Consider the following 18,932-nt stretch of genomic DNA (forward strand, 5'->3'; position numbering starts at 1 on the left):
GGCCGAATGGCCTGATCCTGTGCTGTATGTTCTATGCTCTATGTGTAACTAGCCCAAAGCATTGGATAAGCATGGAATGGTTCAGATCTGACTGAAGTCACTCAGTGAGTTGAAGGTGTGGTGTGAGGAGCATGGATTATTCAGCTGTATCACCCAGTGGATAAACCTACCATTGCCGTTGTCCTCAGCGTGGGCCATAAGCAATATCCACCCCACCTCCTCTATGGACAACTAACTTAGGGCAAAGGGGATTAGAGGTTGGGAGAGAGCTAAGATTGGAAAAATATAACATTAATAGCTCAATATGATTGGCAATAAAATAGCGGAGTCAGGGGATATGGGGAGAAGGCAGGAACGGGGTACTGATTGGGGATGATCAGCCATGATCACATTGAATGGCGGTGCTGGCTCAAAGGGCCGATTGGCCTACTCCTGCACCTATTGTCTATTGTCTAAACTACACTCAACTCATGACTGCTGGTGTTAATGTACCACTGAAAGAATAAAAAATGCCATTGGATTGATAGGGGGAAGATGATTGGACTTTTCAGAGGAGAATTTAGTTAGACATGGACCTGTGCATCAAAACGTGCTTACTCTGGCTTTAGAATTGTGCAGCGTTTAAGGTTACACTAAGCTTCGCGACCCACTAGAGTATCTACGTCTGTGTACAAAAGGATTGGGAGGGCAATACTGGTGGGGGTGGTTGTAGGGAGGGGGTGGAGGCGGCAGGGGCGGCTGCTGGCCTGCGTTCACCGCTGTCCCCTGAAGCCGCTCGTCCGCCATCTTGTGCGGCGTCGAGCAGTTGGAGTTGCCGCCCCCCGTCCCCGCCTGGTGAGAGGGGCTGGCGTTCTGCGGGCTGTCCGCCTGGTCGGGTAGCGCGGGGAGCACGATGACATTCACCACCTGCTGGCACTGGAGTAATGTTGCCGGGAGATGCTCCACGGCTCCGGATGCCGTCGAGTTGTCTTGCTTGACGTCGAGGAACATGCTTGGTTGGTCCTGGTCCCCCACTGCGTTATGCTGGTAGGCTTCAAGTCTGTTGTGAATTGACACCTAGGTTAGAAATAGTCAACACTTTGTTACTGTGAACGTTAATTATTTCACACGTTGCTTTTCCTCTTGCTAGCTAGCGCTCTGGAGAGGGGAGCCTAATTATATCATCAATGGCACGTGCTAACCCAGAGTGTTACACTTCAGACATCTATTAGCCAATAGAACAAACCTGATTTGCTGGCATCAAATACATCCACAGAACACGAAAGAGAGTTCCCACATATCTCTCCAATCTGTGATAAATGTCAGCATCATTAACCTAGCTAACGTTTGTAAACTGTATAAAAATCAAAAATTTCTGGATTGATATTTTTAAGAATAATTTCTGAAGTTATCAATACTAAATTAGATCCTGATTCAAAACTAATAATACTTGGCATATCAGAACAAAGTCTAACACTCACAACAAGTCAAAGAGACTTTCTTGACTACAGTATAATAACTGGGAAAAAATTAATACTAAAATTTTGGATAGACCCAATAATCCCCACAATTAAAATGTGGATTGTGGAAATGTCGGAGACCCTACACCTGGAAAGAATCAGATTTGTCTTAATGGACAAACAAGAGCTTTTTGTTAGAATATGGTCTCCATTTATTGACTATTTGAAGGGGTAGATCGATTCAGCACGGGAACCTAACTGAAGCTTGAACTCAGGATTAGATGAAAGTTATACTTTATAATCCACGAACCTATTTCCAATGATGTATTATTAGTAAATCAGTCAGTTCTTTTTTTTATCTTGACATTTGTGGTTTTTTTTCCTCTTTCTCTCTTACTTCCTATCTATTAAAAAAAAACTAGAAGCAGAACCAATCCACAATTGATAATATTAATAATGTACGACTGATATACATGAAATGTTTATAATATGTGTTTGCTTCTAATAAAAATATTTTAAAAAAAGAACAAGAAAGAGGACCTATCACCAAAAGCGATCAAAGTATTGTCTGGAAATTCAATTGATAATGTTAATTTGCGATGTAATACAGAAAATCTGTTTTTATGTGGATGAGGGAGGATATTAACCAGTTGAGATGCACCTCATGTCACTCAGGTCATTTGGCCAAGGGATTGTTATTGTGGGTCCCTGTGACAAGGACATGGGGGATGGTGTCGTTTACTGTGTGTTACACTGGGATGCCCTTCCGTGGTGTAATATATGTTATTTTTGTACCTTTAGAGTTTCAGACTGCAATACAATGTGGAAACAGCCCATGGCATCCGCACCAACCAGCGATCACCCCGTACACTAGCACTATCCTACACACTAGGGACATTTTTTACCTAAGCCAATTAAGCTGCAAACCTGCAAGTCTTTGGAGGGTGGGAGAAAACCGGAGCACCCGGAGAAAATTCACACGGTCACAGGGAGAAGGTACAAACTCTGGATCAAACCTGGGTCTCTTGGCGCTATAAGGCAGCAACTCTACAGTTGCACCACTGTGCTGCCCCTTTAACATTGAGCATTTCTAAGGTAGTCATCTAAGGTACGTCGACAAATACTATCTTGAACATTGACTGGTTACATCACGGCCTGGATCGGCAACTCAAACGTCCAGGAACGAGGAAAATTACAACAAATGGTGAACGCTGCCCAGTACATCACGGGTACTGACCTCCCCAACATCGAAGGGATCTATGAGAGGCGCTGCTTCCAAAAAGACAGCCAGCAGCATCATAGACCCACACCACCCTGGCCACGCTCTCATCTCACTCCTACCACCGAGAAGAAGGTACAGGAGCCTGAAAACCGTGACCTCCAGGTTCAGGAACAGCTTCTGGCCAACAACCATCAGGCTCGTGTACACAGAACTACACTAACTAAACTGTGAACTACAAACTGGCTTGGTTCCATGAAGGGTTTCAGGTTTTTTGAATTAATAATAATTGCATTCTCTGCCACAGGCAGAAGTGGAGGCCAATTCACTGGATGTTTGAGGGATTCTTGCTATTGAGGGAGTGCAGCGTAGGTTTACAAGGTTGATTCCCGGGATGGCGGGACTGTCATATGCTGAGAGAATGGAGCAGCTGGGCTTGTACACTCTGGAGTTTAGAAGCATGAGAGGGGATCTTTTTGAAACATATAAGATTGTTATGGGCTTGGACGCGCTAGAGGCAGGAAACACGTTCCCGATGTTGGGGGAGTCCAGAACCAGGGGCCACAGAGAACCTGCCTCAACCGCCCTCTGAGGCAGAGAATTCCACAGGCTCACCACTCTCTGTGAGAAACAGTGTTTCCTTGTCTCCGTTCTAAATGGCTTACTCCTTATTCTTAAACTGTGGCCCCTGGTTTTATATGTTTCAAGCCCTTAACAATCTTATATGTTTCAATTGTCCACACTGGTCTCATTGAATGGCAGCTTGCTTCAGCTATGGTCTGTCTTCATTTCCTCATTATTTATTACACTTAAACAGTTCTTTATAGGTGCTCAACATAATCAGCCTCAATATCATTAGTTGCCGCCACGGGTCACATTGAATTACTGATATATGAAGTGCCGTCCGCACTCTTGGCTCAGACGGCAGCACAGGGCACGATTTTGTTTTGCTGGAACATTAATCCCACTGTGACAAGCAACGGCAAGGCTAACAGAGCTCAGCGCAAGCTTGGTGGCACCTCGGAACAAGGGCGCACACACAATTAGACCATTTTCTGTTGGGTCACTGCACTGCTCACTCCAGAGCTGAGCCCAGCAAGGACTGGCTGAACTGGTCAATCACCTAATATTATTGGAAGTGTCTCCTTAATGATAGAGTATGTGCCAATTACTGCCCTTTTCACACTTTAAACAAACTATTATATGTCTGCAATAATAATTATTATATGATAATATAACCAATATAATCATTTGATGATATATTTATAATTCTATTTAACATGTTATTATAGTTATTTTATGTTAATAGATTATATTTAATATTATTAGATGATCACACTTATTATACTTTAATATTGTTATAATAATGATTGGAATAATTTTAGAAATAACTATGATTGGGGGTTTTAAAAATATACTATAAAAATTTCTATAATAATTATTGTATATTTGGAAACATAATTGAGGGGGATTACAAATAAAATTACTTTCTGGGATTTTCAATAATAATTGTTATAATAATTTCAACAGACAATAGGTGCAGGAGTAGGCCATTCGGCCCTTCGAGCCAGCACCGTCATTTAATGTGATCATGGCTGATCATCCCCAATCAGTACCCCATTCCTGCCTTCTCCCCATATCCCCTGACTCCACTATTTTTAAGAGCCCTATCTAGCTCTCTCTTGAAAGCATCCAGAGAACCGGCCTCCACCACCCTCTGAGGCAGAGAATTCCACAGACTCACAACACTCTGTGAGAAAAAGTGTTTCCTCGTCTCCATTCGAAATGGCTTACTCCTTATTCTTAAACTGCGTGGCCCCTGGTTCTGTACTCCCCCAACATCGGGAACATGTTTCCTGCCTCTAGCGTGTCCAAACCCTTAATAATCTTATGTTATTTCTGTACAATTTTATGTCCTGAGGTCGGCCTACTGGAAGCATGCACAAAATCTGCGCCATTCTTAGCGGCATTTGTTTGTTCCTGTATTTCTACTAATATTATTAAGCAATCGTTGCTTAAAATCAACCAGGAGAACCGACCCGTTGAACACGGAACTGACCTCATTTTCTGAGCGGTCAAAGTGTTGCAGGAAGGAACTGCAGATGCTGGTTTGCACTGAAGACAGACACACAATGCTGGAGTAACTCAGCGGGACAGGCAGCCTCTCCGGAGAGAAGGAATGGGTGACGTATCGGGTCGTGAAGAAGGGTCTCGACCTGAAACGTCACCCATTCCTTCTCTCCGCCAATGCTGCCTGTCCTGCTCACTTAAGGGCCTGTCCCCCTTTACAGGCAACTACCGACACCCGTGATAAGTCGCCGAAATTTTCAACATGTTGAAAATTCAGCGGCGACCAGAAAGACGCTACGACTCTTTGGAGACCTCTCACGACCATCTGGAGATTAGAAGGATGAGAGGGGATCTCATTGAAACATATAAGGTTGTTAAGGGCTTGGACACGCTAGAGGCAGGAAACATGTTCCCGATGTTGGGGGAGTCCAGAACCAGGGCTGAATGGCCTTCTCTTGCACCTATTGTCTATAGTCCAGAACCACATGGGGTTGTGTGTCCCAGGGCCAGGCCAGATCTGTGTATTTTATATTAAATTGTAGACCACTATGAAGCAAAAACATCGACCTATTCCAAAGCAGGAGTGTCTTACCTCTACAGCGGTGTTACTGGTCTTGCTTTCTCCAACCTCTTTTTTGCCTTTAAAACAAAGAATACATTTTTTTGACATCAGTGAGATGTAGCTGTCCGTGGTGCTGAAGTCTGGCTGAGCTGTCTTTGTTAATCTGCGCTCATAGATATTAGAGGGATTACTTTTCATCGAGCCGCACCCGGATATGGATTTCTTGGCGATTTGGATGGGAATAGCATCAATGTTGCTGTTCCCTGCCTTGTGCTAGTATTTTCTGGAGACGGACACAAAGTGCCGGAGTAACTGAGCGGGTCAGGCAGCATCCTAGGAGAAAAAGGATGGGTGACGTCTCAGGTCGGGACCCTTCACCATTTTCAAAGGCAGCCGATGTTGGGGAAGTCCAGAACAAGGGGTCACAGTTTAAGGATAAGGGGGAAGTCTTTTAGGACCGAGATGAGAAAAACTAATTCACACAGAGAGTGGTGAATCTGTGGAATTCTCTGCCACAGAAAGTAGTTGAAGCCAGTTCATTGGCTATATTTAAGAGGGAGTTGGATGTGGCCCTTGTGGCTAAAGGGATCAGGGGGTATGGAGAGAAGGCAGGTACAGGATACTGAGTTGGATGATCAGCCATGATCATATTGAATGGCGGTGCAGGCTCGAAGGGCCGAATGGCCTACTCCTGCTATTTTCTATGTTTCTATGATAGGTTATATCCATTGGAAACAGCATTGAGGCCCCTCAATACCTGATAGTTTAGAGTGTAAATGAAAGATGGCATTGTGAATCCGGTAACAGAACTCTTCCCCTTTGAAGCAAGCCTGCTCTAACTTACATGACAGAGGCTTATTACTTAATTAGCAACATAACTCTAACGTGGAATTCAGACTGCCTCAGACGACAGCACAATGTGTATCATCTCACCAGATGCCACTGCAACTTCTCCAGTAAGTCTAGCAGCAGAAACTAAAGGGATAATTTTACAATTTGTCATTTCAGCACAGTACAGGAAATGTGTACTGACAATTTAAGCACGCACTTCCCACAAATTTATTTTCCTTAACGCGAACATATGGGTAATTTCATGCTGCGTGCAGGGAGCTCTTACTCCAAACTTAAATTGATTTCTCTGCAGAATCTTCACATCTTTGGCTATATTTAAGAGGGAGTTAGATGTGGCCCTTGTGGCTAAAGGGATCAGGGGGTATGGAGAGAAGGCAGGTACAGGATACTGAGTTGGATGATCAGCCATGATCATATTGAATGGCGGTGCAGGCTCGAAGGGCCGAATGGCCTACTCCTGCACCTATTTTCTATGTATCTATGTATCTGTATGAAATCACACGTATAAAATCATGAGAGGAATAGATCAGGGAGAGGCACAGAGTCTCTTGCCCAGAGTAGGAGAAGTCGAGAACCGGATGTGACAATGGTGAAAGGGGAAAGATTTAATAGGAACCTGAGGGGTTACTTTTTTACACAAAAGGTAGTGGATGTATGGAACGAGCTGCTGGAGGAGGTAGTTGAGGCAGGGGATCTGTCATAGTCGCTGCCTCAAAAAGGCTGGCAGCATCATCAATGACCCACACCATCCTGGCCACACACTCATCTCCCCACTACCTTCAGGTAGAAGGTACAGGAGCCTGAAGACTGCAACGTCCAGGTTCAAATAGCTACTTCCCCACAGCCATCAGGCTATTAAACTCAACTGAAACAAATCTCTGAACATTAATAGACCATTATCTGTTTATTTGCACTTTTTCTGTTTCTGTATTGATGTGTGTATATATTTATATAATGGTATATGGACACACTGATCTGTTCTGTATTCATGCCTACTATATTCTGTTGTGCTGCAGTAAGCAAGAATTTCATTGTCCTATCTGGGACACATGACAATAAACTCTCTTGACTTGACCATTGCAATGTTTAAGAAACAATTGGACAGGTGCATGGATAGGACATGATTTGGAGGGGTATGGGCCAAACGCAGGCAAGTGGGACAAGTACAGATGGGACATGTTGGCCAGTGTGGGCAAGTTGGGCCGAAGGGCCTGTTTGCACTCTCTATGATTCTGTGACCCGCTATTCTGCTGAGGTTTTAGTGGCGTATAGACCGTCAGCAAGAATATCTCTTTGGGGCATGGGTTGTTGCTGGGAATAAAACAGAGAGGTATGTTTCTCTGGGAAGCCCATGTGTGTGGTGAGATACGAAGCTATTGATAAGGTAAACCATGTTTACCCTCCAGTTTGGAACAGAGTGCTCCAGCACATCAAGTCAAGTCAGTTTTATTCGTCAAGTACGCGTAAAGTGCAGTGAAATGAATTTGCCAGCAGCGGTACAATAAAAAAATAACACAATACACATAAAAAATGTAACACAAACATCCACGACAGCATTCTTCACACAAAATGTGTCCAGTCCTCCTCCATTTTCCCCTGTGGTCGGGACCACAACCCTCCGCAGTCGCCGTTACGGGCGGCCAGATGTGCAGACCAGGTAAGTCCAGGTAAGTCCTGAATCGGTGCCTCCCCACCAGAGACCGTGGCTTCAAGACGGTGTAGGCCAAAGATCTTTGGTGTAGGCCGCAAGCCGGCGGTCGAAGATCTAAAGTCCCCACCGCGCCGCAGCCAGAAGCACCGCAGACCGCAGGGCCGGCGGTCGGAGCTCCTCTCCAGGTTACAACAAGTATAACAGAGAAGAGTTTATTACGGGATTGGACACGCTAGACACTAGAGGCAGGAAACATGTTCCCGATGTTGGGGGAGTCCAGAACCAGGGGCCACAGTTTAAGAACAAGGAGTAAGCCATTTAGAACAGAGACGAGGAAACACTTTTTCTCACAGAGAGTTGTGAGTCTGTGGAATTCTCTGCCTCAGAGGGCGGTTCTCTGGATGCTTTCAAGAGAGAGCTAGACAGAGCTCTTAAAGATAGTGGAGACAAGGGATATGGGGAGAAGGCAGGAACGGGGTACTGATTGTGGATGATCAGCCATGATCACATTGAATGGTGGTGCTGGGTCGACGGGCCGAATGGCCTGCTCCTGCACCTATTGTCTATTGTCTATTGTTATCAGTGGGACAACAAAAAGCAGGCCTGGTATCTTCAGATTTGTCAGCTGTGACATTTCTTCAGTTGTCTCATTTACCATTGTGTAAATAATTGTAAATTGTCCCCAGTGTGTGTAGGGTAGTGAAAGTGTGTGCAGATCACTGGTCGGCATGGATTGGTGGGCCGGAGGGCATGTTTCTCCACTGTGTCTCCAAACTAAACGTGTGGGAAGAAACCGGAGCTAGCTCTCAGAGAAAACCCACACAGGTCACGGGGAGAACGTACAAACTCCGTACAGCCAGCACCCGTAGACAGGATCGAACCCGGGTCTCCGTCGCTGTGAGGCAGCAACTCTACCGCGAAAATCACCAGGCCAATTTGATTGATTGAATTGAAAGATACAGCTTGGAAACAGGCCCTTTGGCCCATCACGTCCACGCCAACCCGTTCACACTAGTTCTGTGCTATCCCATTCCTTACACACTAGGGGGCAATTTACAGCCCGATTAACCTACAAACCCGCACAGTCTTTGGGATGTGGGAGGAAACCAGAGCACCCGGAGGAAACCCACGCGGTCACAGGGAGAACGTGCAAACTCCACACAGACAGCACCAGAGGTCAAGATCGAACCCGGGTCTCTGTCGCTGTGAGGCAGCGGCTCAACCGGGCAGCGGATAGATTTCTCTATCCATGGTCTCCTAATCTGAGGAAAGACATCCTTGCCATAGAGGGAGTACAGAGAAGGTTCGCCAGACTGATTCCTGGGATGGCAGGACTATCATATGAAGAAAGACTGGATAGACTCGGCTTGTACTCGCTAGAATTTAGGAGATTGAGGGGGGATCTTATAGAGACTTACAAAATTCTTAAGGGGTTGGACAGGCTAGATGCAGGAAGATTGTTCCCGATGTTGGGGAAGTCCAGAACAAGGGGTCACAGTTTAAGGATAAGGGGGAAATCGTTTAGGACCGAGATGAGAAATCTTTTTTTCACTCCTGCACCTATTTTCTATGTTTCTATGACCTGCTGCGCCACTGTGCCAATTTGTAAGAGGAAGCCCTTGGGGTGGGGGTGGGGGGTGGGGGGGTGGTACTGACAGGCCAATGGAGGGGAGTTGGCACAAAGCCACCTCCGCCTACTGGGGTGCAGCTGAAACACGGGAAGCAAGATGGAATTTGGGGCACACTGGCGATATATTCACAAATAAAACATTACCTTTTTCACATTTATAAATGGAATTATATGACATTTTACAGGAAAGACACAGTTCTCCTGTCTACATCTGCATTTATTCTTTCACGTAAGCATTGTCCCATTTGCTTCAGCCTTCCAAAGCAACATATATATTTCTCTAAGGTGGACAAAAGTGCTGGAGAAACTCAGCGGGTGCAGCAGCATCTATGGAGCGAAGGAAATAGGCAACGTTTCGGCCCGAAACCCTTCCGGGTTTCGGCCCGAAACGTTGCCTATTTCCTTCAGGGTTTCTTCCCGAAACGTTGCCTATTTCCTTCACTCCATAGATGCTGCTGCACCCGCTGAGTTTCTCCAGCACTTTTGTCTACCTTCGATTTTCCAGCATCTGCAGTTCCTTCTTAAACAATATATATTCCTCTACCCATGCGTTTACATAACTTCCTCTGAAAAGCATTGACTATTCATCTCAATTGCACAATACGCCAACGAATACCACATTCTGTGCATTAACAAGCCTCCTCTGACTTCACCGACACAAAATGCCGCAGTAACTCAGCGGGACCAGCAGCATCTCTGGGGGAGACGGAATGGGCGCCGTTTCGGGTCGAGACTATGATTGGGTGTATTTATAAAATGTATTATTTAGAAGTCCTTTAGAAACTGTGGCAAAATGCAACTATTAAATAACATGTAATGTCAGTGCAGCAATTTGATTTTTGTTTGACGTTTACTTCAGTTACAGGACCTTCCAAGCCAAACTATTTCCTGGAAGCCATGATTTAAAATGGTGTCAAAGTGGCAATGCCAAGCTGAGATCTTTGATGAACGCAGTCACTAACTCCTGGGCTGTCACCAGCATAAAGCCAATGAATATTTTTAATGGTTGAGAATTATAAGTAATCTTCCAGCACGGCATGTTTAAGAAGGATCTGCAGATGCTGGAAAAAATCGAAGGTAGACAAAAATGCTGGAGAAACTCAGCGGGTGCAGCAACATCTATGGAGCGAAGGAATAGGTGACGTTTCGGGTCAAGACACTTCTTCAGACTGATGTCGGGGGGGTGGGAAGAAGAAAGGAAGAGGTGAAGACAGTGGGCTGTGGGAGAGTTGGGAAGGGGAGGGGAAGGAGGGAGAAAGCAAGGACTATCTGAAATTGGAGAAGTCAATGTTCATACCGCTGGGGTGTAAACTACCCAAGCAAAATATGAGGTGCTGCTCCTCCAATTTACGGTGGGACTCACTCTGGCCATGGAGGAGGCCCGGGACAGAAAGGTCGGATTGGGAATGGGGGGGGGAGTTGAAGTGCTGAGCCACCTGGAGATCAGGTTGGTTGGTGCGAACTGAGCGGAGGTGTTGGGCGAAGCGATCGCCAAGCCTGCGCTTGGTCTCACCGATGTAGAGCAGCTGACACCTGGAACAGCGGATGCAATAGATGAGGTTGGAGGAGGTGCAGGTGAACCTCTGCCTCACCTGGAAAGACTACTTGGGTCCTTAGATGGAGTCAAGGGGGGAGGTAAAGCGACAAATGCAGCATTTCCTGCGGTTGCAAGGGAAAGTACCAGGGGATGGGTTGGTTTGGGTGGGAAGGGACGAGTTGACTAGGGAGTTACGGAGGGAGCGGTCTCTGTGGAAAGCCGAAAGGAGAGGAGATGGGAAGATGTGGCCATTCTCTGGGCGTTTTTCTTTGCTGGGACATTATCTTCCTGCTTTGTCACACTGTAATCCCATGTCGAGGTGCTTGAGATCGACGTGGAGTCCTGGGAGACCTTGCAGCCGACCGCAACAAGGTGGAGATAGAGCCCTGAACCAACATCTCAAAACGGGGGAAGAGAAACTGATGAACGGTGAGGCAGACAAGCGGGAACGCAGAAAGGAGCGCATCAACTTCAACTAACCGAAGACCACACACACAAATGTGACCTTTGCCACAGAGACTGTCACTCCCGCATTGGTCTCTTCAGCCACAAGCGACGCTCCTCTAGCTGAGGTTTGGATCAAGCAGCCAACAACTAGGATGAATCACCCAACATCAGTCATGACTGAGGGGGGCCTACTAATCCCATTGCTCATTTTAAATAATGAGAGCGTGGTGCAGGCCCATTATCACTCCCTCTTAGAAGTGTTGAACGATGCCTTCTCACTGAACTAACGTGTGGTTTCTGCTCACTACCACTGGTCATATTTCAAAACCATCAGAGTGTCATTTTTATACAGCATACTCTCTAATATGCTTTGATTTTGTGGCAGAGTTCGGCTCAATTTCCCGACTAATTAAATTGTTTAGTGTCCCTCAGAAGCAGCAGCGGTAGTCAGTCATTGCAGTTAATGTTGCTGTCATTGTGAGAAAATCAACTCACTACTTGTTGAATAGTTTATCGATTGTATGAACTGAAGGGGCCTAACACGCAGGTGATGGATTGCCCGTGGACTCCAGAGGCTGCAATTGTATGATAGACCCACTTCAGCCCAGCCGCCAAAGATCAGATCATATCTTTCTCACGAACAACACAAGGAACTGCAGATGCTGGTTTACAAAAAAGAGACCCAAAGTGCTGGAGCAACTCGGTGGGTCAGGCAGCGTCTCTGGAAAACATGGAGAGGTGACGTTTCGGGTCAGGACCCTTCATAGTTCACAGGTTCGCAAGTCATAGGAGTAGAATTAGGCCATTCGGCCCATCGAGTCCACTCCGCCATTCAATCATGGCTGATCTCTGCCTCCTAATCACATGTTCTTGCCTTCCCCCCATAACCCTTGACACCCGTTCTAATTAAGAATCTGTCTATCTCTGCCTTCAAAATATCCACTGACCTGGCCTCCACAGCCCTCTGTGGCAATGAGTTCCACAGATTAACTACCCTCTGACTAAAGAGGTTCCCCCTCACCTCCTTTCTAAAAGAGCGCCCTTTAATTCTGAGGCTGTGCCCTCTGGTCCTAGAATCTCCCACCAGTGGAAACATCATCTCCACATCCACTCTATCTATGCCTTTCATTATTCTGTACGTTTTAATGAGGTCCCATCTCAAGGATGTTTCATAAGCCAAGTAAGTATAGAATACATAGAAAATAGGTGCAGGAGTAGGCCATTCGGCCCTTCGAGCCTGCACCGCCATTCAATATGATCATGGCTGATCATCCAACTCAGTATCCCGTACCTGCCTTCTCTCCATACCCCCTGATCCCTTTAGCCACAAGGGCCACATCTAACTCTCTCTTAAATATAGCCAATGAACTGGCCTCAACCACCCTCTGTGGCAGAGAGTTCCAGAGACCCACCACTCTCTGTGTGAAAAAGTTTCTTCTCATCTCGGTCCTAAAGGAATTCCCCCTTATCCTTAAGCCGTGACCCCTCGTCCTGGACCTCCCCAACATCGGGAACAATCCTCCTGCATCTAGCCTGTCCAACCCCACAAGAATTTTGTACGTTTGTACGGGGGAAGTAGTGCTTCTTGATACATTCCAATCTGCGTTTCACTAGCACCAACAGCAATTGTAACCATTTCGTGATGACTTGGCCATGTATCTGAGGCTGTGGGCATACTGACAGCCACTTGGCCTTCAAATACTGACCACTCTCCAGTGGGCTATTCTAGTCTACAGAGTGCAGGCACATGACTCACAACATGCAAAAACTGCTCCACAAACACCAACCCTTTCCTCCCCTGGAGATTTCGTTTTAGTTTTCTGCTTCCTGTTCCACAAAACATCGCATCACTAGTTAAGAGAGCGTTTACACTTTCTGCGCCGGATGAGAAGAGCTCACCTCCCCCATCCCGTCCTCACCACTTTCTACAGGGGCACCATAGAGAGCATTTTGACCAGCTGCATCTGTCTGGTTTGGGGACTGCAAAGCCTCAGACTGGAAGTCCATGCAGAGAGTGGTGAGTACGGCTGAAAAAAATCATCGGGACTTCTCTTCTTTAAATCCGGGACATTGCGTGCAAACGTTGCTTGTCCAAGGCCAACAGCATTATAAAAGACCCCACACGTCTCCATCATGGACTGTTCACTCTGCTGCCCCCTGGCAAAAGGTATCACAGTACAAGGAGCAGAACGGCCAGGTTCTGAAACAGCTTCTTCCCCCGAGCCATCAGACTCTTGAATTCTATATAATGTTCCGCCACTATTATCTGTTTAATCTTTTTATCTATTTTATCCTTTTGTTATTTTATGTTGCACGGTGAGCCAGATGCAACGAAATTTCGTTCAGACTTGCATTTGTTGGTGCATTTTTGAACGACAATAAAGTCTTTAATTGATTGATTTGACCGGAAGCTGTGACGTTAGTCTAAGACTGACTGAACATGAGGGTGATACTGGGGTGTGTGGCCTCTTGGCCATTCATAGTCATAGTGTCATACAGCAGGGAAACTGACCCTTCGAGTAACTTGTCCATGCCAACTAAGGTGCCCGATCTAAGCTAGTCCCATCTGCCCACATTTAGCCCAGATACTGCCAATCTTTTCCTGTCCGTGTCCCTCTTCTCCGTGGATTGTCACCTTGTTGTGGTGGAGAAGCTTGTGTGGTCCTGAGATCCTGAGAGCGATGCCGTCTGGAGCTACGCTCCTGGTAGGGCCACCCATGGCGGTAAGGTCGAGGGGGAGGTCTCTGACAAAGAGCAATCCAACCAAGACCTCAACGGTGGAACAGGCGGAGGACGATGGCTGACCTTAGTGGAGCGTCACAACGGCTGGGAAGGCGGATGAAGGCTGCAGCAGAAAAGGGTCTCCGGTCGTCTTGGACTCCATGCCACTGGATCCTGACCCAGATCTGTCAAGGACCGTGGGGTGGCTGTCTGTGCACCAGTCTCCCCACGTTAAACAAAGTCATGCACAGGCCTCCTCCATGAGAGGACAGTCATACTCGGTTCGAGTGACCGCCGATGATGATGATGCATGTATCTGTCCATCCTTCCCTGACCATGTTCGTGTCCAAGGCATGGCCTACATTCAAGTAGATCATGCCTGAGCCCACAATATCTGCAACAGTCTCGCCATATCCAATTATTTTATACTGGACTTGAATCTGTACTAGAATTACCATTGGATATTGATTCTTGATCAATACATCAGCCCTTCAGTGTGGCACGTGGAATTAAACACAGTATTCTCCATATGCAAAGTAAAGACACGTGTTTGTTTTAATTGTTTAGTTTAGTCAAGTCAAGTCACATTTATTTCTATAGCACATTTAAAAAACAACTCTCGTTGGCCAAAGTGCTTTACATTTGTATAAGAATAGTATAACAAACAAACTACATACATATAGCCCTCCCTCAGAGAACGTCGAGAAAGGTTTGGGAGTACAGATAAGTTTTTAGTCTCGACTTAAAAGAGTCGATGGAGGGGGCAGTTCTGATGGGAAGAGGGATGCTGTTCCACAGTCTAGGAGCTGCAACCGCAAAGGCGTGGTCGCCCCTGAGCTTATGCCTAGACCGCGGGATGTTCAGCAGCCCCAAGTCGGCCGATCTGAGGGGCCTGGAGGTGGGGTGGTGGGTGAGCAGACTTTTTATGTAGGTGGGGGCAAGCCCATTGAGGGCTTTGTAGACATGGAGGAGGATCTTGAAATGTATACGGAACCGCACAGGGAGCCAGTGGAGAGAGGCCAGGATCGGGGTGATGTGGTCCCTTTTTCGGGTGCCCGTCAGGAGTCTCGCTGCGGCGTTTTGGACCAGTTGCAGGTGGGACAGGGAAGATTGGCTGATACCAGTGTAAAGGGAGTTGCAGTAATCTAGGCGGGAGGAGATAAATGTTTAGAGTTTAGAGTTACAGCACGGAAACAGACCCTTTCGGCCCATCTCGTCCACGCCGACCCGTTCACACTAGTTCTATGTTATCCCACTTTCTCATTCACTCCCCATACATAGGGGCAAATTACAGAGACCAAATGACCTGCAAACCCGCACGTCTTTGGGATGTGGGAGGAAACCGGAGCACCCGGAGAAAAACCCATATAATTACAGGGAGAACATGCAAACTCCACACAGACAGCAGCCAAAGTCGGGTCCCTGGCACGGTGAGACAGTGGCTCAACCTGCTGCGCCACAATGCTGCCCTAAATCTGTATCCTAGGAATAATGACACAGACCCACAATTAAAAACCACTTGTGTTTAAGGACCATGAATTACTCTGAGAAGAGAGGTTTGTGATTAATGAAACAATAGAGAGAAATGTAAAAATAATAGAAACTTAACCTTTATTGAAGTGATCAGAGTGTAAAGAGTAAAGACAATGTTGATGTCATATTCAATTCATCTGTCTTGAATGATTTTACACCAAGCTATATTTCACGCTTTCTCTTACTGAACATGAACGTTGGTGTGACTTTGTTAATGTCCGTATTCCCCATTTGCAACTTGTCCTACCTTCATCCTTCCTTATGTAGCATATCCATTCTCCTCACATTCCAGTTAGCCCCATCCTTCAGTCTAACTCCAATTCTCAACTCCTTTCCTTAATTACGCAAATCATCCTCTTGCCCTTTCATGATGGGAGCAGGAATTATATTGCACATTTATAACTAGTCCGCATAAGGATCTCGACCCGAAACGTCACCCATTCCTCCTCTCCAGAGATGCTGCCTGCCCCGCTGAGTTACTCCAGCATTTTGTGTCTATCTTCGGTTTAAAACAACATCTACAGTTCTTTCTTACGTACCTTTAGCATTCAATTGCTTGGCAAAAGGTACAGAAGCGTGAAAACGCACACCACCAGATTCAGGGACAGCTTCTTCCCAGCTGTTATCAGGCAACTGAACCATCCTACCACAGTGCAGTGCCGAACTACTATCTACCTCTTTGATGACCCTCAGACTATCTTTCTGAAGAAGGGTCTCGACCCGAAACGTCACCTTTTCCTTCGCTCCATAGATGCTGCCTGTCCCGTTGAGTTTCTCCAGATTTTTATCTACCGCTGACTATCCTTGACTGGACTTTACTGGCTTTACCTTGCACTAAACGTTATTCCCTTATCATGTATCCATACACTGTAATTGGACCGATTGTAATCATGTATTGTCTTTCTGCTGACTGGATAAAGTCCTGTCCCACGGTACGAGTTCATTCAAAGAGTTCTCCCGAGTTTGCCCTGATTCGAACTCAGAGATTTACGGTAATGGCCGCTCGTCGGTACTCGGGGCTCTCGTGGACATTTTTCATCATGTTGAAAAATCTTCACCAGTCTTCCCGAGCTTACCGCGTTTCCCGAGTACCTGCCGTTAGCGTTACGAGCCGCTAAGAGACGTCCCCGAGCTCTGACGTACCCGCTACGTACATTCTACGTGCTTACCACGAGTTTGATTTTTTTTTAAACTCGGGAGAGCACTTGAATGAACTCGTACAGTGGGACAGGGCCATTAGCACGAAACAAAAGCTTTTCACTGTACCTCGGTACACGTGACAATAAACTAATCTGTATTAAAATATATGGACATAAGCCGAACTGTATAAAGAGTTGGCTTATTTGTTGACTTCAGTTTTCCACTTCTCCAATTTCAAACACACTGGAGTGCACACTGAGGCAGTATTATTTGTATGATCATTGTATAATCGATTCTTGAAAATGATTTCAAATCTCTAATGTGCTTGCAGGTTTATGCATCGAATAATAGAACAAAATAAACTTGGAAGCAAGTTACAGGATGGAAGATAATTGTTCAAATGACACGAATGATCCACAAAGCAATCTCTGATGTTATGTTGATACGATCAAAAATCACATGGACTGACTGCCCGTGGGATTATAATATCTGCAAGCTATGATAACGTGATTTATCTTGATTTCTAAGAACATGTTGCCATCCTTTGTTTGATGGTGAAGTGTGAAAATGCACACCTCCAGATTCAGGGACAGTTTCTTCCCAGCTTTCTCCGACGACGCTCAGGGGGCCCAAGTCCTTCTGATCGAGGCCTAGTCAGGTCAGGTCGGGGGGGAGTTCCCCCCCCCCACGGGTACCATGTAATTCCGTGCTACCTGCTCCATGGTCGATAGTCAGCGACTAAACCGTCTCCCCCACCTGGTTTGCCAGGTGAGGAGGGGGCTGTGGACCCCCAGCTGGACCAAACACATGACTTGTCAAAGGGCGGATGAGCTTCTAGCGAGCCAACGGCCATCCACACTTCAGTAGAAGTTGCGATCACTGTCGTACACAGCATTGTACGGAACGAAGAAAAACATGAAATGTAATCCTTCCCTCTCCTTGCTTCTCAAAAGAGATTAATTCATTGTTATCAGGCAACTGAACCATCCTATCACCAACGAGATAACAGTCATGATCCACTATCTACATCATTGGAGATCCTCGGACTATCTTTAATCGGACTTTACTGGTCTTTATCTTGCACTAAACGTTATTCCCTTTATCCTGTATCTGTACACTGTGGGGCAACTTAATTGAAATCATATATAGTCTTTTGCTGACTGGATAACACGCCACAAAAAAGCTTTTCTCTGTACCTTGGTACCCGTGACAATAATAATCTAAACTAGACTTAAAGGTTACAGAAGTCACAAATAGAAACGTGAATGAAAGAGCATTAAACAGGATGGATTATTTTATCTTGGACGCTTCTGATCCAAGATACGTGGAAACAAAACGCATTTTCTTTTCACCAGTTTTAAAACTTAAACGCAAAATAATCTGACACGTTTACATTTCAGATACAGCTCTTTGTGGACGGTGGTGCAGCGGTAGAGTTGCTGCCTTACAGCGCTTGCAACGCCCGAGACCCCGGTTCGATCCCGACTACGGTGCTGTCTGTACGGAGTTTGTACGTTCTCCCCGTGACCCGGGTGGGTTTTCTCCGAGAAATCTGGTTTCCTCCCACGCTCCAAAGACGTACAGGTTTGTAGGTTACTTGGCTTGGTATAAGTGAAAATTGTCCCTCGTGTGTGTGTGTGGGGTCGCTGGTCGGCGAGGACTCGGTGGGCCGAATGGCCTGTTTCCACGCTGTATCTCTAAAACTAAAATTCTATAAAACTAGTGACACAACAGTATCCGATCTCGTTAGGGAGGCAAGTTGGTAAACCAAAACTCCTGCTCCCAATTTAACTCCAGGCCGCTGTGTCTGTGAGGTATGTAGTAAGATAGACACAAAAAACTGGAGTCACCCATTCCTTCTCTCCAGAGGTGCTGCCTGTCCCGCTGAGTTACTCCAGCTTTTTGTGTCTACCTTTGGTTTAAACCAGCACCTGCTGTTCCTTCTTGCACACGGGTGCAGTGCATATGTATTGTGTTCTCAGATCACCAGCCTGCACACTTAACAGCAGCACGCTACTCACAGATAGTGCTGTGCTGACTCAATAGACAATAGACAATAGGTGCAGGAGTAGGCCATTCGGCCCTATGAGCCAGCACCACCATTCAATGTGATCATGGCTGATCATCCACA

General features: G+C 46.2%; 1 protein-coding gene across 1 annotated transcript in view; it reads right to left on the bottom strand.

The window, feature by feature from the left end:
* Positions 1–386: 386 nt before the first annotated feature.
* Positions 387–18,932, bottom strand: part of iqsec3 (IQ motif and Sec7 domain ArfGEF 3) — a 224,654-nt gene continuing 206,108 nt past the window's right edge. Inside the window, exons 13-14 of the mRNA XM_033037456.1 lie at positions 5,321–5,367; positions 387–1,056 (exon numbers count right to left, since the gene is read on the bottom strand). Of these exons, the coding sequence (XP_032893347.1) occupies positions 628–1,056; positions 5,321–5,367 (476 nt within the window). The 3' untranslated portion in view covers positions 387–627. The remainder of the gene's footprint in view (positions 1,057–5,320; positions 5,368–18,932) is intronic.

Source organism: Amblyraja radiata, chromosome 19, assembly GCF_010909765.2.
Source record: "Amblyraja radiata isolate CabotCenter1 chromosome 19, sAmbRad1.1.pri, whole genome shotgun sequence".
Classification (NCBI taxonomy): Eukaryota; Metazoa; Chordata; class Chondrichthyes; order Rajiformes; family Rajidae; genus Amblyraja; species Amblyraja radiata.